The sequence below is a fragment of the Malaclemys terrapin genome, chromosome 19 (genome assembly GCF_027887155.1).
Source record: "Malaclemys terrapin pileata isolate rMalTer1 chromosome 19, rMalTer1.hap1, whole genome shotgun sequence".
Lineage (NCBI taxonomy): Eukaryota > Metazoa > Chordata > Testudines > Emydidae > Malaclemys > Malaclemys terrapin.
The window spans coordinates 16858386-16883692 of NC_071523.1; the positions used below are offsets into that span (position 1 = coordinate 16858386).

General features: G+C 39.4%; 2 protein-coding genes across 2 annotated transcripts in view; one reads left to right on the plus strand and one right to left on the minus strand.

Annotated features, from left to right (window-relative positions):
• Positions 1 to 25307, plus strand: part of CALML6 (calmodulin like 6) — a 190437-nt gene that overhangs the window by 74614 nt on the left and 90516 nt on the right. The gene's annotated exons all lie outside the window — the stretch shown is intronic.
• GNB1 (G protein subunit beta 1) overlaps positions 1 to 25307 on the minus strand; it is an 83125-nt gene that overhangs the window by 33028 nt on the left and 24790 nt on the right. The window contains exon 2 of the mRNA XM_054008941.1: positions 4248 to 4355. Within this exon, the coding sequence (XP_053864916.1) occupies positions 4248 to 4304 (57 nt within the window). The 5' untranslated portion in view covers positions 4305 to 4355. The remainder of the gene's footprint in view (positions 1 to 4247; positions 4356 to 25307) is intronic.

The following is a 25307-nucleotide window of genomic DNA, read 5'->3' on the forward strand; positions in this document are numbered from 1 at the left end:
AAGAAGTGCTATAGAGCAGGTTCACATCGGTCATACCAGGAATGTCTCCAGAGATATGGATTCCTCCAAGGCATCTCTCAGGTCTTTGCTCTCCTCCATCACAGGTACCGGTGCCAGGTCTCACTCTGCCCGACTGCTTGGGGGATTTGTCTTAGATTAATCTGTTTCATGTCCCTCTCTGGAACTCCCTTTTGGTCTTGGAGCTATGTGTAAGCTTGGCTCAGCTACATGAGTTGGTGTCCCATTTGTGAGCAGACATAGGTACCTGCTTTAATGCCTGAGGTGCCAGCATTGAGGCAGTCAGTACAGGTGCTCAGTCCATCAGTCCTGGGGTAGTCAGTGCCACGGTCTGGTGTGCAGCAGACTTCACTGACGTTGAGGTGATCAGCAGTGATGCTGCTGACACCACCTTTCTTCCACTGTTCAATCCCAGAGTGTGATGTGTGCTCGAGGGAGTGCTGGCCAACACTGGTTTGTGTGGTCTTGCCGTGGTCATGACTGTCACCGCTGGGTCTGCACTAACCTGCATGAACCACTCTAGCACATGTAGCTTGAACTGAGCTTGTAGGTGCTGGAGGAAAAGGACTTCCACACAGAGCACCAGACCGGGATGTGCCTCTCCCTTTGGCAGAGGAGACATTTGCTGTGACCCTCCTTGATGGGATCCATCTGTCACAGGATGGGCAGGTTTCAAACCTTGAGGGTTTGATTCCACCATGGAATGTGGCAAGCTGGTGTGAAGCATCTTGCCCTGCTGTTCGGCAGAGTGTGGTGTGGTCATTGAAGGACTTTTTTTTTAAATAAAAAGGAACATCCTTCAGTTAACTGGCTTAGGGTCTCTGAAAATAATAGGGTATCAGACACTCACTTGTCTTGTTGCCATAGGCAGTAAGAGGAAAGTGAGAAAGAGTCGCAGCCACTCCATCCTTTATGCCCTTGTGCAAGAGCACGAGGAGGCCAAAGGCACATGCACGGCTGCCAACACTGCTATTCCAAAACTCCAATCTTGCATGCATGAGTACCTACTCTGGGATTCCCACCGACAACATAATTGAAGAACTGTTGAATATGTAATGCATTATGCGTAGAGACTTCTATTCCCTTGAACAGCAATGCTCAGATTTTATGATCTAAAGTTGTTTGGCCAAAACTATTGTACGTAAAGCGCCCAAATTCTTTCCAAAAATTGTGTTTAACAGCATAGTTTAACAATATACAGGTTGTATATTTTACAGTGATGCCCTGTTGCCCCTTTAACAAGGAGGCTCCACAAAACTGTCCCTCTTTATGTTGTTGTAAGTCTTGAGCACAGTTCGAAAAACAGCTGTGTGTGACTTAGGATGGGGTCAGAGATTGGAATTTCTTCTCATTTACAAAAATGGTTAAAAATAACTATGAAGGGAGGCAACAACACCTGGCAAACACACTTTCATTAAGTGTACTCACTGGAAAGGTTTACACATTGTTCCTAAAAAATATACTGTACTATGCCATCAGTGTTCAGGAGTGGGGAGAATCTTGACATGAGGGAGACATGTATTCTAACCCAACGACTTAACAAAACAAAACAAAAAAACCCCACACTTGTTGAAATCTGGTGCATTAAAAGACAGCACATTTGCTCTTCAGAAATAATTTTATGAGCCATGGGACTATACTGACTCTGGTGGGATAATTAGCAGCATTTGAAGAGGGTGAATTCTATTCTAGTCAAGAAAGATACCCTAACCACCTCTTCAGTTTTCTAGCATGGTTTTACAAAGTAACCCTGAAATCCCCCTGCAGTACCCGACATACCATTTAAACTCTTAGTAAAATGTGCTACAGCTAAGAAAAATGTAATCCTACTCTTATTTTGATGGCTTTAAAATCAAACTGCAGAATTACATTGGTGAGGTCCAACCATGCAGTTTATTGTACAGTACTGATGGCATCTAATTTCAATGTACATTGATATTTATTCATGTGAACTCTTGAAATTAAGGTCAGGAATTACAATTACTCACATCCTCTCCCTCTCAACTCTGGGACACTTGTCTTTGCTGCTCCCTCATTTTAAATTAAAAAGAGGTGTGGGGCTGAAAGGAAGGCGTTTACGATGTGGGGGGGGGGAAAGTGACCATATCAGCCCACTTAAAACCAGTGTTTGGCAGTGAAGTCAAGTTGTGCTTGTGTCTGTATATTTGCACATGAATGCCAGTTTTCTGATTTAGCCGCCCTGCTATCCCAAATAGCACAGACATGAAGACTGGTGTACAAATCACCAACCCAATAACATTTCAAATTATATTAAAATCACTTGAAGTTTGGGGTTTCATTTTACTGTTCTTATATTAATTTTTTAACTGTATAAGTGATTAAAAAAATCTTTTCACACTTTTTAAAGAAGTTACTCGGTTTACAAACAAATCACAGAGCCATGCAATAGCAGCAAGTTACACACAGCCATAGCAGTATTATGAACTCAGTTACATAGGTGTTTAAGTAGGTGCGGAATATGGTCCCTATCACAGAGAGTTTACAATCTAACAAGGGCAATATAGACAGAAGGGGGAGGGTTCAGGATGGAATGCAACAAAAAGCAAGTGAGAGGAAAACTTCAGCATGTGTCCTGTTAGTACTACTTTTCTATGCACACTGTGAACCATAAGGAGACTAGGATATAAATCTCCACAAAGTGCTTCCATGAGAGGTCTCGGAGTGGGTGAAGACCTAGCATACTGGCTCAGGAAAAAGTGATCAAGGTACAAGGGGTTGCAGGAGATTCAAGTGGAAGGAGGATGCAGTGCAAATAATAAGTAGCGCGGCTTGGATGGAACAAATGGGATGGTGAGGGTCAAAAGGAAATACAACCAGAGAGTTTGTATGGAGACAAACTATACATCACCAGTGTCAAGTAACCTACATTTTATTTCAATGAGGTAGAATTGGGGTCCAGACTTTTTCATTACTTTTGTTGGTTTAGGTCTGAATCCTGCGTGGCATTAGAGCCGTTATTTTGGGACCTAAAAAATACTGGGGGCTGTCAAGGTTTTTAAAGACACACCTTCCACGATGACAACAGCTGTTGACAAGCAAAAGAAGTGATGTCTCTCCCCCAACTACACCTATTAAGGCATGCTAGTGTAAGTACTATAACTTGGCTATTATGCCTCACTTTACTTCTGAGCTAGAAAGACAGAATGTATTTTGAGCAATAATCCAATGCCCACTGGATCACAACAACTACTTTGGAATATTTAAAAAAAAAAACCCTCAAAGAATACAAAATCTAGTTTACTTTAAGCTGTTTATTTTTTGTACTTGTCAGCTTACACAAACTGAAATTAAACTGATCACTTTCACTCAATTTATATAATCAGTTTCTCTTTCCGCTTCATATGTACTAGTGTTGTTTCCAAAAAATTAAAAGACATTGGGAACAATTTTGTTCATGTTAAGTTTCATAAAATCCTTTTGAAAGAAACCTACAAAAATGTCCATTTGACGATAATCCTTTTTTGGAAATATTAAAACACTTCTCTTTTATTTCACTCAGCATATACATGGTGAGTAGATGTGCCAGCAAGTCAGAAAGAACAAGAGTATATTTATTGTGATCTATAACTTAACACCAATGAAACAAGATGACCTAGTTTTATGCTTGTGTAAACCTTTGAGCATAAGCAGGAAATAAAATCTAGACAGTAAATAAAATATAATGTAGTACTTCAGCCAATCTTTTTAAACTACTTTCTGAGGAGGGTTGTGAAGAAGTTTATTCATGGTAAACTTCATGGCGAGCGATGAATTATAGTTTGTTTAGTACTAGACTCTACTGATCCAAAATACTAAACCAAGATATTATCTATCTGAAAGCTTCATAAAAATATCAGATACTCAAACCTGATGCATTAGAGATTTGGATAGCTTAAAGTTTCAAGAGAAACATATACTGGCCTTAATGACTGGTGTAAGATACAGAAATGCTTTTAAATATAATCTATACACGCTTATATTATTCTGTGTGACTCAATCATAACGCTTACTGGAAATTGGAATGGCTAAAAGCAACTTTCTATGGAGTTACCTGTGCTTACTTTTATAAGATATCGCATATATTAACTTCTGAAATATATTGTGAAAGATTCAGTCTAATAAACAAGTCATTTTTGTCCATCTCCCATTCTGTTCCTAAAAGGACACAACTGGCATAAATATCACTTGCGTTAACCTAGATACACACACTGATTTGATTTAATACATACTCTGATTTGGTTTTTCAGTTGCTCAGCCTCCTGGCGTAACTGGTCAAGTTCACTCATCTTCCTGTGCTAAAGGTGGGCTTCACTGCCACCTCTGAGACAATCAGAAATCTGAAATACAGACACATGAGGATTTATTAAAAAAAGTTTGATAAATTAATGGAGCAGAATGTCCTTTCAACATAGCTAGAATTCAACCCAGAATTTAACAATGACTGGTAAAGTCAGCTTCAGTGGGTCCACATTTCTCAAATCTATTCAGAACAAGGTACAGTCACAACCCTTCATATCTACTGTTTCGTTCTTTATGCCCATGACTAATAAAATATGTGTAGGATTGTTTCCTCTCCTTTCCCTCAGGTCCTATTGCATTTTTCCTACCATAAAATATCTTCTTGATTGCACTTTGCACAAGCTGTCACACTCAATGAGCAAAATGCTGATTTTTTACAACACTAATTGTGATAAACCCTTTTTCCCTTGGGGTGAAATTGTGTGTAAAGTATTAGTGGAAGATTTGTTTTTTAATCAAAGAAAAGAAAGATGTATCCAATATTTATAGACTGGAGTAACAAACTGAAAAGCCAGGAATAGGATAATACAATAAAGTTTCCTGAAATTTGGTGATTGTGAGGAATACTGTCTGGATAGCTGAGTAAACAGATTGTTCAGGTCCCCATGAGGCAGAAGAAACCAAAGGGACAGCAAATTTGGGTGAGAAGCCCTGGAGATTATTCTGAAGTACCTGTCAGGGAACTTCATTTAGTTTTCTCTTGCTAGGTAGTCAAGTCGTACTGGAATAGATATTTGTAATGTTATGTGCAATTTCTGCTGTGACTATACTTTGTTTATCCTGTGATGTAACTGAAAAGCAAATATGAACTTACAGAAATTAGATGAAATATATTAAAATGTTTAGTTTTATACAATTACATTTGTTCTCACGCTTGTCACAGAGCCCCACTGTAATGCTTTTCATGTAGTACATAATTGGGGTGCGGCTAGCCACTACAGAGGACTAAACAAAACAAGTTCCACTTAATATAAATAGCTAGGTAACACCATTTCTCTGTTTTGAGATGTATTCTAGATACTGTTTCATAAAAAAATTCACCCAAAAATCTGTGGCTACCATGACTTATACCTGCTTTAGGAGTTCAACTAAATTACTTCAGAACTGTCAAAAGAAAATAAACTTGTGGAAAGCAAATGAGATATTTTAGAAGCTGTCTTGATCTTCCATATTTAGTATTGTCCATGCTGCTGCTGTTCATTGTTTGCCAGTCATATACATCTGATTACAAATTTGATTCCTCTGTTCTTCTCCTGTACGGCCATAATAGATTATGCATATTTTATTCATGTATTATCAATGGACACGGTCTTACTTTTAATTGCTACCCTTGTGGGCATCATTACCTCTTTCAGCAAATCAAACCTTCACATTCCTGAACTTTGAAAATGACAATAGATATAACTTCTTATACTGTTAAAATCAGTGTATAGAAATTGCAGTAATGTTCAGAAAACACAAAGCCCTTGTCTCCAAAAGAAATTCTGGCAATTGTTTTAGAACAGCAATGAATGGTTGTCTACTAGGATAATGACCTAAGATCTCATTCACACTTTTTATAACAGTGTTAAAACAGTTTCATTCTGTCTACAGTATCAATTACACAGTTTAATGAGTTGGAGAACCTGCTGCTGACAGACATTTTCTGCAATAGCTGGTTTTCCTAGTATAGATCCTGAGTTATTGGCTAGCATACATGCCTCTGGCTGCTGCATCCTAGGAGGAGACTGTCTGTAAACAATCTAGAACAGACCGAGCTAAAAGACCATCCCTGAACCACCATGAACTTCCCACAAAAGGCAATTTCGTTCCAAGACATTACTCAAAACCATTTAAATATCTTCTGCTAAGTTTACAATACTTTGCCTTTAATAGAAATATTTTCCTAAACAAAACTATCATTTTCCTTTAGTGTTCTGGCCTAAAAATTCATAGTTACCCCCAAGCTGAGTTTCTTTTAACGTGGGAGTAACTAGGCACTAATGTAAAATTGCAGAGGTACAGTAGCAATTCTAATGAAATTTACATTTAGCTGGGGGGAACAAGGTATATGGCTGTGTCAGAAGTTTAGAGCCAACAGAAGAGTGGAACATAAGTTCAATTTTATAGGCAGATTAAATCAATAAATTAACCTTTTAAAAATACTTCAATAGCATAAACATGACATTATTGCTGGGCTAAATTCTTAAATTAGAGCACTTGTTGAAAGACTTATTTTAAGAACAGTTTAGTTGTTATAGTTATATATGTTATAGCAAATCTTGCATTTAGCAAGGCTGTTAAATTTGAGCTAATAAACTGCTGTCATATTTGTTTCTCCCTTTAAGGGCTATTTTAGCATGTATGAAAATCTAAAGAACAGAACTCGTATTTATTTTTGAAAAAGTAATTTGGTAACTAGAACTGATCCTTCACCACTAAAGAACACAAATGCTGTGCTAGCAGCTTCAGATATTATTCTATTGGGATTTAATCTGCCTTAAAAAACAAAAACAAAACAAAAAATAAAAACCTCATAGGTAGCCCTTCCCAGGAGGAAAGATAAAGATAATTGCAAAGTCCCCTGCCAATCAGCGATGAGATGGTACAAATCCACCAGTAAAGAAGTGGAAAATAGATGACGTGAAAGTAAAGTGCTAATGCTCTCTAAATAGGGTCATCCTGTTGCTTTCTTACAGCTTTCTATCATCGTAAAAACGACTCTAAAGTACCTCAGAACTTTAAACAGCTCCCAGAATCTATCAAGACAAATATCAAATGTCCAAAACTTCTGACACCATTACTTACAAATATACCGTTATCCTCAGCAGTCCAAAATATACTTACAATAGAAACTTGAATCAACTCCTACCAAAAAAATCTCCAGTCATACTGTTCCAGAGCCCAGACGCTGTGTTAATGTGGAACTAGGTCTCATTCTCCCTTCAGATTCCAGGGTCATAGTTAAGCCTTTGTAAGACTGTTGGTTCAGCTTAGTAGCCCATTCAAATTCAGTTAAGACAAAACCTGCTGAGAACCTTATGCTATCCACTATCCTTCTGACTCATATTCACCATTCTATTTTCTTTGGAATATTCTTTCCCTTCAGAATATTCTCCACTCTGAGTTCAGTACTAGGGACTCTGCTGAACCACACACCAGTCTTGAGAATGGAGCAGTCAATGCTCATTTTGTCTCTGCAGCTCAGCAATCTTTGCTTGGAGTTGTTTGTACTGCAATTTTGACAATGAAAATCACTTCAGAGCAATACAGGCACTTGACTGAACAGTGTTCTTTAGCATACAGGGCATCAAATTTGTCACGTTTCAGCTTCGCCACAGATCAGTTAGACTTCAGTTACAACAATTTTAAGTTATTGTTTAGCCCCATTTTAGCTGGTCAAGAATATAGAAATATCTACCATCAAGCAGAAATAATAGTCTCTGGTATTGCACCTTTCAGACAACTCCTCACCTATATGAAGTGGTGGTGTCCTCATTTTACAGGTGGGGGAACTAAGGTCCACAGGTTAAACGATCTGCTGAAGGTCACAGTACCTTAATGACAGAATCAAGAATAGAACCTAGGTCTTCTGGCTTCCAGTCTCCTCCTCCAGTCACTTGAAAAAGTCTTGAAAAAAGACAAAAACTGATCCCAAGATCAGAATAATGTTGAGGAAGTTCACCTTACAGTGACTGAGCCTGGTTGTATCATTCTGGATCATTTGAATACATTCAGCAGTTTTTAAAGATATACCAGATGCGTTTCCTTCATGCTTGTGCCTTATTGCTTAACGAGGTGTGCAATGAAGGATACTACTGCAGATGTGTAAACCAGCTGAAGTGGGACATTACTATGAAGTGCCATATAGCCATTAAATATATAAATGTAATAGTATGAAGTGAGTATAACCCAATATGTTAAATAGTTCGTTTAGTGGACAAGTCTACAGATGTTAAGACACTCCAAAATATGTACATGCATTTCTTTCCACAAAGAAAAGTCTTCATTAAAAAAGTTAAGATAAGAAAGATCCAGTGATGGAATCTCCTTTAACATACCTTAATTCCTACATGCACCACTTTCACTGACAGATGCTGCCCACCCTTCTATAGGTCTCACAAACCTCCAACTCATAGGTACAACTTAGAGAATTTTTCACTTGACCACAGCTCCTAATGGACTCACTCTATGCTGTGAAACCTTGATTGCAACCTTATATTTTCTAACAAGAAACCATCACATCATACATTAACTTACCAGCATATGAGTGATTGAAGACGTGTTAATGTTGCTGAATATGAATTAATGTTTTTTGTGATCATGAGGAATGTGGTGTGTACATTGTTTTACTGTTAATGATTAGAGCTGTGACTTCTTTACAGGAGGGGGAATCGGACAGTAAAAGTGGTGAATGATGGGAGATGGGGAGTTAAGAGTTGTAAGGATACCTAAACTTGACATTTCCTGACCTTTAAGGGTTGGGGTGAGTGGCTGGCCACCATCCGTAATCTTAACTATTTTTTAAGATATTCTCTTTGTGGGAATCTTGATTGAAGCGGTTATGTAGGTCATGTGGAAAAGAGGAAACAGACCCTTTCACCATTCAATATAATATATACATGTAAATAGTAATGATAAAAAATACAAAATGTATAGAAGGTCAGATCTTTGATACACAACGTACTTAACAGATAAGAGTTGGTTCTACTATAGTAAAGAGCTGGGTTCCATTTCTAGCTTTTCTCAATGTCAAACAATCTTCTCTTTATATTGAAGACACTCCTAACTTCGCTCCCCCTTACTTCTTTCTCTGCCTGCCTCTCTTCCCGCATCCCAAAAGGTGCATTTAAACAGGGGTACCTCTTATGTATCCTATGAAAGAGCACAGCAGCTTTCCAAATCTCTTCATACTTTTTCCAAGGTTCACAGGCATTGAGTCAAGTTCTCTACAGGAGCCTTTGCCTCAGGGTCACATCTCTCTTTAGTACACTTTTCACTGTGCAGTTTAGACAGGTACTCCCGCAGAATTCAGCCTTCCTTATCTATAGTACATCTAAGCTCAAAAGAGCCTTACTTAAGCACTTTGTGAGCTTAGTGAAAACCTCAGCATGTTGTTTCCTCAATATAGGATCTAGAGTACTAATGAACACTTCACCTTAAATCCAAAGGTCTCAAAGTGCTTTACAAACAGTAAGCTACCTTGTATGAGTGTATAGAGGTTACTGCCCCCATTTTACAGACAGACAAATGGAGGCAAGGCATTTAAGCAACTTGCCAATGATATTTAGCAAGTGAGTTGCATAGTCAAGATAGTACCAAAGAGTCCGGATTTTTACTCACATGCCTCTAGACATACTGCTTCAATTAAGCAAATACTATACGACTTCATGGCACTCCACAGCTAAAAGTATATAAAATGTGGATGCTTGTCTGTTTTACATCACAATATATTGTATTAACACAATTACATCACAACAGTGAATTAAACACATTACTTCATTCAGAGTTAAAAATCAGCCAGTATACATTACAAACAATTCCAAATCCCAAACTTGATTTCTAGCACAATGTCACAAAAACTGTTTAACCCACATTTCCCATTTCCTCTGCAGGCCCTCTTTTGGTTTAAATATTAACAGGAAGTTTAACTCCTGCCAACAAGACTGAACTCTCTGGCTAACACTCAGGAAATGAAAAGCCTAACCCAGCCATGGGCATCAGAATAGAGAGGTTCTTCGAAACAGATGGTTTAAGATTTATGGGTGAGCCAGCCAGCCTGCCAACCATCTTTGTGACTTTTCCATTCCTTTTTTACCAAGTCTCACAAAGTAAATGTTATGCTAACATCAAAACTCAGGGGAGGGGGAATATATACCTTTTGTGCTAAGTTGAATCAAACATCACAAAATATTTTTGTGGCTCTATACAGAAACAAGTCAGCAGAGTTTTTTGAGGCTCCAAAATAAATTAGCCTTTTCTTTAAAGGCAATTAACCCCAAAATGTAAGGTTATTAAACTGGAAGGGGCATTGTGTGGAAATTAGTTATCCTTGCTCTCCATACATGGACCAATACAATACAAACTGCCATGCAAAAAAGCTTTAAAAAGCATTGAACTGGCTACACTGCTATGTAGAAGCTGTCAGCTTGACTGGGAAGACATTATTGTACTTCAATTTCTGTGGTTTTGAAAATTTTTTGCTCCTGAATCAATAATTCTGTAGTCATACAAAAAGCCATATACATACATTTTGTTTTCAAAATTATCATCTGGGGGGGGGAGGGTAAGGTGGGTAAACAAACAGATATTAGCCATCAATTTCACACTTACCTCCCTTTCCCTTGAATGTGCTACCGTGTCCTCCAGAACACCACACACCACTTCATCACACCTTCACTGAACTCATTCAAAATCTCCTTCCATAAGCTGAACTGCTTAATTGAGTCTTTCTGCTACGAGACTAAATCCCCCTAATCTTGTTGACAAAAATATATCTTGGAGTTAATTCTTTTTTTTTTTTTTTTTTTTTTTTAATAAGAGACCTTAAAATACACACTTGACAAGGTAGTTTATTATTCCTTGCAACTTCAAATGACCCAAGTCCCTCATTTAATTTGTTCAGTTACTTGCACCACATACATTGTTACTTCATCGCCCCTTTTCCCACATTCAGAAGCTAGATAAGACACCATATTGGTAACTTATTAATGTAACATATGGAGGCTTTTACCTCTTATCACAAGAAACTATTTCAATACTCTTGCTGCACCTCAAAGTTGCATTTTTTAAACACTAAGAGGAAAAAAATGTGCAAGCAATATATTTAGGTATTGGAGACTTCTGAAGAAACAACACCTATGGCGTAATGGATTCTTGCCATTTCTCCTACAGAGGAAAGAGAAGTTACCTTCGTGTATTTTTTGCAAAATAAGCAACAGGTAAGTTATCTATACAGCTGCAGTAGTAGCGTTTGAGCATTAAAATATCCAACTATGTACTGTAATTTGTAGCCGTTTACAAACTTTACAAACACCAACACAAACACAAAATAATTATTGTGAATGGGGAAATAAGCTCAATAAAGAGTGCCCCAGTACAATGTTTCTGCCCTGAAGATAAAGTTCACTCATCCTAATGAACAGTGATACACTAATGAAAGGAGTGATGTATTGTTTAAGTCCAATCATACTAGCACTATAATTTTAATTTACAAAATCTAAATAATTTAAAATGCACTGTACTTAGCTCAATCTAATACACAGATTGACATTTACCTTAAGTTTTGAGTTGTGAAAAAGTCTAGCAGCTCTATTTTAAAATACATCATTCTTTAATCTACTTGGCATAGGCTGCAATACCCTCTTCAGAGGTTTAGTGTGTGGTTATACTCTAGAAAGGGGGGGGGGGGGGGAGAGAAAGAGAGGAGGAGTGATAGTGTGGCAAAGTTTACTGCATCTCACTTATTCAAATTTTCCTCATTTTACCAAAAAAAAATTAAGGTACCCTTTTGTTAAGCAACCAAACTTGTGAACACAACCCAGGCTTTTAGAGTCAAACTGGGTTCTTTCCCTTCTACACATCACAACCAGTTTAAAAAAAATAAAAATTAAAATTAAAAAAAAAAAAAATTGTGCAAGGCGAATGATTCCCAATTTCAAAACTTCAGTAGAAATACAGAAAGTACTGACAGTATCATTTTGCTTGCGGTTATCTTTATTACTGGTGATGATGCATGAGAAGTAAAATAATCCAGCTAGACTGTATTATCGATGGTGCTAATCATATCAATGTATAAAGGTTAATAATTAATGCCTGCCACATGACTGCCAAACACGAACTGGATAGTTCACCTCTTAAAATGGTTATAAGACATGGTGCTCACAAAACTCATCTCATCTCCTGAGAAGAGCTGTTTTTAGGGGCTATTGAACATTGGTGAAGTCCTAGGAGGCTGTTGTACTTTTTGAAACATACAAGAAGTCACACTCAGGGGGCCTACATTATACCCACCAGACAGATTAGCAGATGCCATTCTAATCTATCATATGCTATAAATCCTATTAGTAACACCTGTTCCTAAAGGGACACCAACATTCTAGGTCACATCTCCATCTGAAAATTGTGCCCCTACTCCGGGCTGGCTTTAGGACCTGAGGGGCCTGATTCGAATACCTGGCGGTACTTCACTCGGCTCCAGGTCTTCCGCGGCACTGAAGGACCCCCCCACCGCCGAAATGCCGAAGACCCAGAGCAGACCGCCGCCGGGTGAGTAAAAAAAAAAAAAAAAATTAAAAAGGCGCCTAAGGCTCGGGGCCTGATTCTGGGGAATCGGCCTAAAGCCGGCCCTGCCCCTACTGTTCTAAGTTACCCCTAAGATTACGATTAGAGAAAATGAAAAAAATATTTTTCTTTAATTTTGTGCAGGTGATAGCACTTTTTGGGTGATCAGTTGAGTTCCATTTTTGTTGGTGGCACATGCCTTTTCACACTCCCCGCAAGAGGGCATTTACCAATATCAACAATAATGGAACAGGAAGCAAGCTGTAGCTATATACAGAAAGAAGGGGTAGAAGAGCAGGAGTCAGACTGAGTAAATTTGTTGGTGAAGCTTTAAGATCCACACAAGAGATGTTCTAAACAAAAGGGAAGAGCCATAATATTTCAGGTTTTCAATAGTTTCAGAACATATTAAGGTGTATTCTTCTAATACAACTACAAGTTACTCCTGGGAGAATTCTGCGTCACTGCGCATGCGCAGAATTCATGTCCTCTGCAGATTTCTTTGCTTTCCCGCAGAAAAATGACTGCCAGGGAAACAAAGGGATGCTGCAAGAGCAGTCACGCACCACTCCCTAGATGCGCAGGTACATCACTTCAGGCACCTGGAGCAGCCGGCAGAGAGGTAAATCACCGCAGGGCTGGGGACACCCCAGCCAGTGGCTCCTACCCTGAGCCGGCATCAGCTGCTAGTCTGGACTGGGCTGGAGGCAGGAGAGGGCAGGACTTCCTCTTCCCCTGCAAGGAGTGGCTGGGGCTGTGTCAGACCCTCCCTCAGAAACCTCCCCCAGGTGCAGGAAGCTCAGCATCCTCCTCTGCTTCCTGCCCCCATCGCTCCTCAGCTGCAGAGGGAAGGGTCACTGTAGGGGGAACTGCTCCCCCATCCACCTGGACCTCCCATACCCAGACACCCAAGCCAAGCCTCACCCTGTACAACCCATACACTCCCAGCCTTCCATACCCGAACCCCACCAAACCTCAACTCATGCATCTGGAGCCCCCTGCACAGTCAGACCCCCTACTAAGTTCCCTGCACTCAGACCACCCCCCACTGAGTTCCCTGCACTCAAACTCCCACCGTGATGAGCCCCACCCTCCTGCACCACCCTGAGCCCCCACGTCACTGACCCCCAACTAGTTGCACCCAGACCCCCACCCCACCAAGCCCCACTCCCCCAGCACCCAGACCCCCCCCTCTGCTGAGACCCCCCCACATCCAGACCCCTATGCTGAGCCCCACCATTTTCACCTGGAAGCCCCTGCAGAGTCCCATTGTCCCTACATCTGGAACCTCTCCCTCTCCCCCCATCCCCAGCGCATCCAGATCCCCTCACAACTGCCCCCCACCCCACTGAGCCACCTGCACCCAGACTGTCCCACAGAATCTTCTCACCCGACACTGAGCCCCTCCACAATTGGATCCTGCCTGGTTAAGCCTTCCTGCCCCACACCTGGCGCAGAGGGGCAAGGCGCCAGGGTGTTTCTGAGGCAGGCGCAGGCCTTGTGCTGTGTCAGGGTCAGGTGCAGCCTCACCACTGAGTCTGTGTCCATGGGGTGGGAAGTGCAGGGTGATCTCCCACCTTCGTACAGCCAGTGGCCTGTGCTCCCCACTGCCATGCTGGAGTCTCTGCATTTATTTATTGAAAAATAAAACTTGCAGAATTTTGCAAAAATTTCAAATATTGTGTGCAGAATTTATTTATTTTTTTGTGCCCCAGAATGCCCTCAGGAGTAACAATACACTGATGATGCTTTAGAGAAGATTCATCTACACCTGAGATGAACACAATCTCAAAAACCATATCAGTCACTATTCATCTCTTCATCTATAGGAGGATGTATGTGTGAAAGACTAGTGTCATGGAGGCACAGGCAGTTCTTTCAACTGTTCTCCAGTCTTGCTTTTTTAAAAAAAGAAAGTGAAGTCAAGCTATTAGGGTTGCAGAGAAAACCTTCAAAACATGGAGCAAAACCAATGTAGCAATCTCTTCCTGAGTTTGCAGAAAGCCTCAAGTAACAGTGTCAAACAGCCTATCATTTCAGTGGGCGCTCACTTAGATGCCCACAACAGTTAAAAGTATTTCACTGCTTATAAAAATGTGTAAAAAAAAGAGAGGAAGAATCATATTATGGAGATCTACGCCAATGTTTCACAAAATTGGGAAGGAGATACTAGGTTCTAGCCATGGAGGGGGAGGAGGAGGAGGAGGAGAAGGGCAGGAAGATGGGTAATGGGCCTTTAATACCACATGATGGCATTATGGGGAGGATTTGGTAAAAATCTGACCGCTTTCAAAGTCTGAAACACTGATCTAGACGGATGTGTCCTCCACATGTCTATGAAAAGGACGTAAGAGTTCCTGCTTGAAGACAGCTTCACCGTCAAAACTCTGATATGACACCATCCTTTAGTCAAAGATTAGGCAGAACTTGCCTCCACAAGCAGTCAGTGGAGCACGTTAAAGTGAAGGATAAGCCAATGCTAAAAACGTACGTTCTTCTCCACCATGCAGAAGAACTAAGAGCCTACCTCCTCTGAAGCCATCTCCTTGTCAGCAAGGAAAGAGACTGGGATCAAATCTGGTCTCTCGTGGCCATGCAGAGTACTACAGTAGAACCTCAGCATTACGAACACTTCGGGAATGGAGGTTGTTCGTAACTCCGAGATGTTTGTAACTCCAAACAAAACATTATGGTTGTTCTTTCAAAAGTTTACAACTGAACATTGACTTAATACAGCTTTGCAACTTTTGCTACTTTCCCTTTATTTTTGTTAGTAGTTGAACTGTATTTTTTTTTTTTTTTTTGGTCGTTATCTCTGGTGTTGGCCGATTGTGTACTTACGGTTCCAAATGAGGTGTGTGGTTGACTAGTCAGTTTGTAACTCTAAAGTTCTACTATATCTACAGATCAATAAGGCTGGCCATAACTTCAATTTCTGTCATTTACAGCACTTCTGAACCAATTTTTAGGAATATTAAAAATTACATTTTATCAATCAAATATAATCTTAACTTCACACAGAGGAGACATTGTCTGATGTGTTCCCTTCTGTGCTCCAATGGCATCAGCCTTTGCCAGCTTATTTGTCAGTTTCTCACACAAACATCCCTATGGCTTTCATGTGCATGGAATGCCCTCCCTGAATTGATCTGTAAGTCCATTACCCTCTTCTGAAAATCTTTCAAGATTCACCTTTGCCACAATGCTTAAAAATCCCTAATTAATTAATGATGGTTTAAAGGACAGATGGGGTAGTTGGCAATTACAAGTGTATGTATAAGCACTGTATTTGATTGCATCCCTCTACCTCCACCCTTCCAATAGCACCTGTTCTTGATTGGGTGCTTCTATTTTATCAATTTACTATATGATAAAACAGCTTCTCATGTTAAATAGAAGTCATTACAAGAATTAGGCACTACCTATAAAAAGATACTGAACATTCGTTACATCTTCAAGACACTGCATAAATTTAATACTCACAACACCCCTGTGAGGTAAGTGGTGGTTAACCCTATTTTACAGATAGAATAGCTGGAGCAAACAGCTTAAGCCACTTGCCCAGGCCACAACAAGAGACATTGTCAGAGGCAGGATAACAAGGCAAGAGGGTATTCTGGCTTTCAGTCAAAATTCCCAACCCATACTGCATTGCCTCAAGTTACTTCAAAGGCAAAAGGAAAACCAGGGCTTGATTTTTAAAGGGGCTGATTCCCCCACAATTCCCAATGTAGTTAAAAATCAAGGCCTTAATTTTTAAAATCCTGATATAATAAATTTAAGACTAACACAATGGGTCAAAAGAACTCGAGAGAAATTCATCTTTAAGAACAAATTTCAGGTGACCCTAAGAACACATGAACTTCTTCACTGGCAGAGAACAGCCAATTCTAATTATATAATTTAGATTAAAAAAAAAAAAAAAAAAAAAAAGCCTTGTCACATTTACACAAGAATAAAAATAATGTTCACAAATATGTAAGCACCCACTAAAATCTGCATTGTGAAAAGTTAAAACATTGTTTTCAACATTAGCATTATGTCCATCATGCCTTAAGTTCCAAAGCACTGCTAACAGTAACAATTAAAGTAGTAAAAAAAGCTTGTTATCAGCACTTAAACAAGGCTGTTACTATTGGTCTTAATTGAAAACAAAATATTGGTAATTACAAGAAGAGGAAGAGGTAAGACCTCAAAAATCACCAGAAGTAGTACTGAGGAAAAGAAAAGGATTTACAGTTACAAAGTATTTCAATTTCCCCCCCATACTCCCAGTTTAGAGGGTATTAACTGTTTGTACAAAGAAGTTTTGAGGGGGTTTTTAAGACTGCGTACCTCCAGCACCATATGAGACTAGGGTGACCAGACAGCAAGTGTGAAAAATCAGGACGGGGTTGGGGGGTAATAGGAGCCTATATAAGAAAAAGACCCAAAAATCAAGACAGTCCCTATAAAATCAGGACATCTGGTCACCCTATATGAGACTAGCTAGTGGCCTTCCTCCAGGTGGATGATATTGACATCCACCTTCCTTTAGAGCCATTTGCGTGTTTAAAACATCACTGTCTTCACTATGCAGGGAGACATTGGATAAGGGTGTCAATGCAGATAAAGTAGATCTTTAAGCCTGCTGTGTCAGGATAATAGGGGATTATACTAAGTATAAGGCAGGAAAGCAAACTGAAGTGCAGTAACCTGAGATTAAAAAGCTAGTTTTGTAACAATCTTAACTTATTTTAAGATGTTTACCCACAATCTTTAAATGTGTTTTTCTGCTTGTATAGTAGACTATTAGCTAGAGAATTCACTTCTGGTGACCAACACTAAGATTAAGCTAGTGAGGATATGGGTCATCCTCATCCAAACTCTAATTTAAAGATGAAGAATTTAGGAGGGATACTGAATCTGCTATCAAAAGCAGAGTATAAATATATTTCCATGAAGATTTCTCTGTCTCACATTCAATCATTTCACATTTTAAAAAGAAATCAGCTGGTTTATGATCGCATCTTCCTAAAAGCTGAACAGTTAGTTTTTAGCATTGAATTAGGTGAGAACATTTAAAAGTAAACAACCCTAACTAAAGTGGAACAATGATGCACATCAGAATATGTAATGTTAATTTTCAAATTAAAAACATTTACTCCAGCAGTTCCCTGAGCCACACCTTCCCTATTACAGAACAGAAGCCACAGATCATTCATACACTCCGGATAAAAACTAAGTTATTTGCCAGGTCCACATTAAACTATAAGAAACTCAAAAAAGTTACACAAATCTATTTTTCAGGAAGTTTAGTTTAATTTTTGGAGCAGATACTCCATGAGTATCCTGCGATGGCTGCAGGAAGCAACCCTAGTATTGGAAAATTTATTTTCAATGTAACACTGCAGTTAGTACTTAAGAATAAACCAGACAAACCATGAAGAAAAAAAGATTTGCAGTACCACAAGATTCCATTTTTAGATAAAATATAGTCTTGTAAAAGCAACATTAAGAATTACAGGCGAGCTCATTTTCATCACCCCACAGCACTGATTCAGTAAGGGTGTTCTTGTAATTCAACTGCCGGAGGCCCTGTCTGAAACAGCATTTCTACTCCTAGTAAGCAGAGAGCTTACAGATCTCATCATCACAGTCAAAGGAATGGGTTTTTAAAAAACAGAGAAAGGAAATAAAACCATAGAAGGAGAATGTGTTAAACAAGTTTTAGGCAGTTAGATCATTGCACCAAGATGGCTGGATGACAGCCAACAGTGCAGAGCATGGTGGAAGTAATGTCCCAAAATACCCAAGTCTTTCGCCTCCAGGAAAGGAGATGGAAAAGCTGGGACTAAGAACAAATACACTGCTTCTGAGAGGGTGCAAAAATACAAAAATAGCAGTTTCAGAGATAAAACCTCTCTACTGAAAACTGAGAGAACTGCTTTCTCTCCTATCAAACCAGTTTCGTTTCCCAGTTTTTCAAAAATTAAGAGAATTGTTACACTGGTAACAGCTTGACCAGATTGTCTACTAGAAAGTCATCAATATTGAAGTATCCATGAAATACAAGTCTTGGTCTTTTCCTTAGAGATCCTCCCCCCCTCCCCCCCCATCACTTTTCCTTGGGAAAAGATATTTTGAAGAACACTTTTAGATTTCCATCATTTTCCATATTACCCCAAACCTTTACATACCCAAATGAAAAAAAAATTAATAGAAAGAACTTGCTTTAAAAATTGCATTAGAAAGAGTTTTTAAAAACTGACTCCAATGATATACTGAACACACTAAGCCATCAGATGTATGAACAGGTGCTTCTCTAATTCTGCTTACACCCTCCTCCCTCCTGACAAAGCAATATAAACACATGATTTAGGAGCCAAACATGCTGCATGGTTGTCTGAATACAAACCTCCACCCTTTCCTAAGGTTGTTTATATGTACACTGGTTACCTCCCAAAGACTGGTATTTGAGTTTTATCAGGATTAAATTACCCTGAGGGAGGCCTTTAAAAGCAGTCCACACCTGAACATTGAACATTGAGCATAATCATATGAAATATTTTCAACTCAGCCGTGTATTATATGGATAGGGACTGCACCAATTAACCTCGAAGGCCTGTACAAGTTGAGTTGACCCCTTGAAGGTGGAGTTTTTTGGAAAACAAGAGCAGAGAACCTCCACCTGTGCCCAAATACAACCTACCTGGGCTGCAAAGGAACCCAATGCTTTTGGCAACTCTTTAGTTTAATATTTCATTTTTTTGGTGAATATTAAAGCATAAAAGCAAATCAAAATATAATGGCTGATCAAGAATTTAAGCACAGAATTTTTTATTTCTTGAAATACCTGACTAGCTTTAAGGATTTTTATTCATTCGAGCTAACAAAATATTTATCTGAAGTTTGTAATATTGCTACTGAGCCCAGAATAATTTCAAAAATTGTTGTCTTCCATTTAAATTGAAGTTATTTCACTGCTGCCTCGACCAGCTAATGCTTGTTCTCTAGTGATTTAAAATAGAAATCACGTTTCTTAAGCATCTACTGAAAAGTCATCAGTGCCCGAATATTGTCAGCAAGACAAACAAGTCCACCCCTCTTCATTTTCTTTAAGTAATAAATATTACATCTAGACAAAATATTTGCGAGTAGAACAAAAAGTGTCTGTATTACAGAATTCTCCAGTAGCAATGAGAAATTCGCAACAACTTGCCCATCAAATTAAGGTGATGTTTATCTAAACAAGTGTTCTATAATGAGGAAGTGAAGATATTGCTGCATGAAAATAAAGTTAATTTTTCAACAACAGGAACTTATAGAACTGATCCACTCCGAGCTTTCAACAAATTTGTATCTACTCGAGTTCTGACTTGTTTTTGTCTAAGTTTGCTCATCTCAGGAGCATACTGCTGCAATACTAACTTGAAACAGGTCACTTAACTGCAAATGGTAGAGAGTTTGATAACTATGCATGTATTTATGTCTGTACTACCAACTCACAGATGTATATTATTCATTTCCCCTTTTACCCAGGCTCCAGATAAATCCACAAAGCTGTAATTTAATTGGAAAGGTTGCTGTGTAACTATTTTATCTTTGGCTCACTACCCACCCAACTTTCTGTATCTGTCATTTATGACCTTATACAGACAGTGTCTTCAGAAAATGTATTAAAGCCCATAATTTAAATAAAATCATTCTAATATGAACATATTTTACTAATTTAAGAGTGTCTAAAAAGTAAATTTATCTCATTGTGCAATACACTACTGCAGTTGATGCATTCAGCCACAATACCACATGGCTCTACAAACAGGAACTACAGTAGTAGATAAGTCATGGGTGTGGTCTCACTCAAGACACCAAACAGAATAGTAAAGTTTGCTTGTCAAATATTCATAGAGCTAATCTATTTTAATTCAATATTAATTCTATATAGAACTGTTTACTTCTCAGATTCTCTTCAAAATACAAACTCAAAATTTAGAGGAAAAAAATGGTTTATGCTGTTCCATGTTCCTGAACAGCTTCCTACTTACTATATACACCAAGCTCTTCCAAAGTCTTGACACCTCCTCTTCTATGAAACTTTGTGCTTATACCTGCATTAGGATCGCATTGTGACATACCATAGCCGTGTAGGCGCATGACCATGTGTGTGTTTGGCAAACTCACTGTTTATATAACATCTATACAGATGGTGCACACAATCTGTAGAAATGAAACTTCTATAATGTGAATGCCTACTTCAAATCAAAACTCAAATGGATAGTTCTGAAGGAGTAACATCTTCAATAGCTTTATATCTGTTCCACAAAAAGACTTTGCAGCAACTGTATGAACAAGAACGCTCCAGATGAAAGTGTACATACATTCTAGTTTTGTGTTTATTAATTTGCACTAAAGGAATAATCAGGAGCTATGAGCAGTTACTTCTAGTATGAATTATGATTAAGTAGACCAATACCTTGAGTAAAGTTTTTACTTTCATCTCATACATATCCAGTAAATCTTGCTTTAATGTACCAGCTAACCATGGCTCAGTTAATTTAACCAACACTGTGAGACTTAAACAAAAGTGAAGTTTTATACAGAAATTATGTAGGGCATCACAAAGTACTCCTATGTTCTAGGAGTCCACATAAAATAACCTGATCAAAAAATCAATTCCAATGTGGCAGAACAAGCATGCAAAACACACACACACACACACACACACACACACACACACACACCTGTTTCAGTTAACTGTTTTTCCACTGTTAGGGCAACTCGAATAATAATATACAGAAATTCAGCCATTCCAAAGATTTCCATTAGTGTTGATGGGGGGATAGTAAAACCAAACTTGCTTGTGACAGCTCTGGTGGACAGGGTTCAAGTACATTAGATTAGTGTTGCTTTTTTATTTGTTTTTCTTCTTTAGCAGGGTACAGAGCATAAATGTCTGACAAAAGCAAAACTTAGAAAAGGTAAATTAAGAAATGAAGAGTGTAGAGCTGAAGGACATGCCAGTTGGTCACTTCCGCAATCTTATTATGAACTTATCACTAAACACATTTTAGGTTTTCACAATACTAAATAGAAGTGCTAACTTTTGTTAATACAAGAAGAATTTAAATCTCACTTTTGCCTGAAATAATGTTCTGCCGGTTGAAGCATCTTGCAGGCTAGCAAAGGCTGAACAAATTGAGCTGACATCCGATAGTTTCAGTTGGTCCCTTCACAGAGAAAATAATTTAAGTCAACGAAACTCATGACAGAGCTTCCCCCTTTTTTCATGGGAGAAAACAGCTTTTGTGTCAGATCATCACACTATGCAGCAGATGGTTAAAAGGAGTGTTTTTCTTCTGAATAGTAAAGTTTCAAACCTGTATTAAGTCAATGTTCAGTTGTAAACTTTTGAAAAAAAATCACCATAAGATTTTGTTCAGAGTTGGGAACATTTCAGTTATGAACAACCTCCATTCCCAAGATGTTTGTAACTGAGGTTCTACTGTACATACAAGGCTTGAAATTTTGACTGTGCAAAACAAGTTTTTTTGCTTGCTTGTTATCTTACAAGTATTAGGAATGTCATGTCAGGTCTTCCCTAGTTTTGAGGCAGGATTGGAAATCTCAAATGTGATTTGAGCTCTCTCACCCCTTAACTGATAATAAAGGGTGTGTGGAATGGTCCTCACATTACAGGGTGACTAACAAGAATTTCTCTTTCCCCCCCCATTCCCCCATGTTTACTATGTGTGTTAGAATCAAGTGTTCAAAAACCCCAAACTGGTGTTATTACCCCTCTTTAATGATTACCTGTTTTCATAAAGCACCATTTAATTAAAGGAAGGGTGGTCTTGTGGTTCAACTACAGGAATAGGAATCAGGATGTCTGGGTTCTATTCCCCGCTTTGCCACAAACTGTTTGATCTTGGGCAAACTACTTAAGTCTCTCTATGCCTCAGATTCCTTGTGTGTATTGACGACACATTTCCTGATTCCTACATGTGTTGATGTAATGGGTTACAGATGTCATTCAATATCTGTCAGGTACTATAAACTCCACAGAAACTACTATAGATACCTTTAATGATGCTGCATAAATAAATAAAAATTAAAGGAGTAAGCCTTGCTGTTAAAAGGCTTGGAGCAACTTTTAGGAGCTGTATTACTGCAAAGCTGTCATGCCAACTGCAATAGGACAATTAGCCTAAGTCACTAATAAGAACAGATTTAAAGATTTTATTAGAGTGTTTAAAATGAAATATACATGAGTTAAGAGGCAAAGTACTGTACATCTGGGGTCAGGCTTGGGTTATGGGGGGTTACAGGTATCATTTGCAAGGATGTAAAGATACATACATATCACATAACCTGCACAGACCCAGATTGGGGTGCAAGAGTTTTTAAAGTATCAGTGGATAAGTGGGCTCGGGTACGCCACCCATGGAATGAATAAGGAGTCCAAGTCAGTATTAGTGTAGCGGATAAGTACATGGGTGGGGTGCATCCCTTGGTCTGTCAGGGAAGGAAGTGGGTTATTTCCCTGGTCGACTGTCTCGGTTACTCAGTGTGGTATTGACGGTGTCCTGTGATGTGTTCCATATAAATGTCTCTGGACCACCTGATGGGTGTCGGACACTATGAGCTGTCTCAGAAATGGGCGTAGGGTCGACCGACTCCGCATGCTCTCAGAACCGGCTTGTTGTGGGGGTCCCAGGAGCCCAGGGCGTGTATCTGGACCTCGTAGCCCTGGGCTCTCAGGGTCTCGGCCAGCGGGGTGTACTTCGACGTCTTCCGTGCTCGGGCCTCGTGGAGGGCCGGTAGCTGGTTTTCAAAAGGCACCGTGACGTCTACGATGAGGACCTTCTTCTTTTCTGCATCCGTCACGACGATGTCGGGTCACAGTCTGCTGTCTGTCCCGGGGATGGCGGAGTCGAGGGTGATCTTCCCCAGGGACGGTGGGATGGCTCTCTAGCCGGTTTTGGATGGCGTTGTGGCGGTGCCACCAGGCTCCGGAGTGCTGTTTGCATCCACAGTGGGGCAGGGTCTCGTTTGCATAGCCACACCTCCTGCAGCACTTGTCCCAGTTGCCATGGTGGATGGCTCCGTTGAGGGGGACGCAGTTGAGTCGGGCCCTGTGGACGAACCACCAGTCAGCGAACCTGGTGAAGCTGCCCCCGGGGAGGAAGTGGTTGCTGGCGTCCCACTTGCTGGACACCTCGAACATCTTGCCCTGGTCTGGCTTCTGCTTGAGGTTCTCAGCGTAGTGGCAGAGGATGGTGTCCTTCAGGGTCCTTTCCAGCATAGCTCTGGCGGTCGGGGTGATGATGGTGTGGTCCAGGGTCTTTAAGCATGGCACCAGTATTCCCAGCTCCCAGCGTTCCTCGCACCACTTTAGTAACTAATATTTTATTAATAAACCAATATGAAACCTCCAACCTCAGTTAGTAATAGCTCTCAGCCCCTGAATTTACATTCTTGAAGTAGCATTTTGGCTTCTGGAGTATTTAAAGTTTCCCAACACAGTTACTTGTGGTGATAAAACTGGCCTGCCAGTTCTGAACCCAAAAAGAAGATTAAAAACCAAAACATGATCAGAGCTTTAGCACCCCTTTGGGCAGCAGAGCTCAAGCGGGCTCAGCCTTCAGTCCCCCCTCCTGGGGTCATGTAGTAATAAAGGGGTCGCAGTGCAATGAAGTTTGAGAACCCCTGCTCTATAGCATACAGGTGTAGACTATTCCCCTTAACCCAGATACCTTAGGAAGAATGTTCTTATCTTTTTAAGTTTATAGCTTTTGCTTTCTTTAACTGCAGTAGGTGTTCAATTTTCTTCTCCTCCCCACCACCAATAGTTGTAGATTCCTTTTAGGACAACCTCTTTGGCCGCACGATCCTTCAACTTCTCCTTGGTTTAAGCACCCTTCAGTTTCCAAGTCAATGCAGGAAGAGTTTCTGGAGTTTATATACAGGCCTTCTTTCTTGAAGTTTTTTTTTTTTTTTTTTTTCCAAACAGTAGGACTGCACTGTGTATACAAGAATTCCCAAATTGTTGGTTTGTTCACAACTTTCAACATTAACAGTTTTATGAAATAGATGCAAGTTGGAAGGACACTTTGGGCATTAGTGTGCAACAAGTTCATCCAATTTTGATTCAGAATTCTCCTGTTCAGTACAGATGTTCATTATAAGAGTCTTACCTGTCTACTAAATAGGCTAGCCATCTATGGTTTATTTGTTTCCAAAATACTTTAAAGATCTTAAAACTAAATTTATACACACACTTCCCCCATCATCATCCACTTGCCACTTCCTTCTTGGAAACATTTTATTCAATTCACAGCATATCGCTGAAGATATTGTTGTAGAATGATGTCTGAAAGTTCAATACTTAGGAACAATGCTGCTTTGTAACCTTGGTTTCCAATTAGAAAAGCAAAACTGCACATCTACTTATGGTTACTGTAAATGTTGCTGTACTCAGACAGATGTTTTACAAAGGTTAGTGTGGCTGGACACCTTCTATGAGATATATTCATCTCCACATGCTTTTTGTTTTTCCATTAGTAGGAATATTGCCAGGCTTGAACTTGAAGCGGATATTTTGCTTAGCAGACAATTTTTCAAAAGCCAGATGGAAATACACATCCAATAGAATATTAGTAAACTTTCATTATGCGACAGACATGTGATTTATTAACTGCTTAACTAGCTATATTTCTAGTCTTTTTTTTTAATAAAGCAGGTAGAGT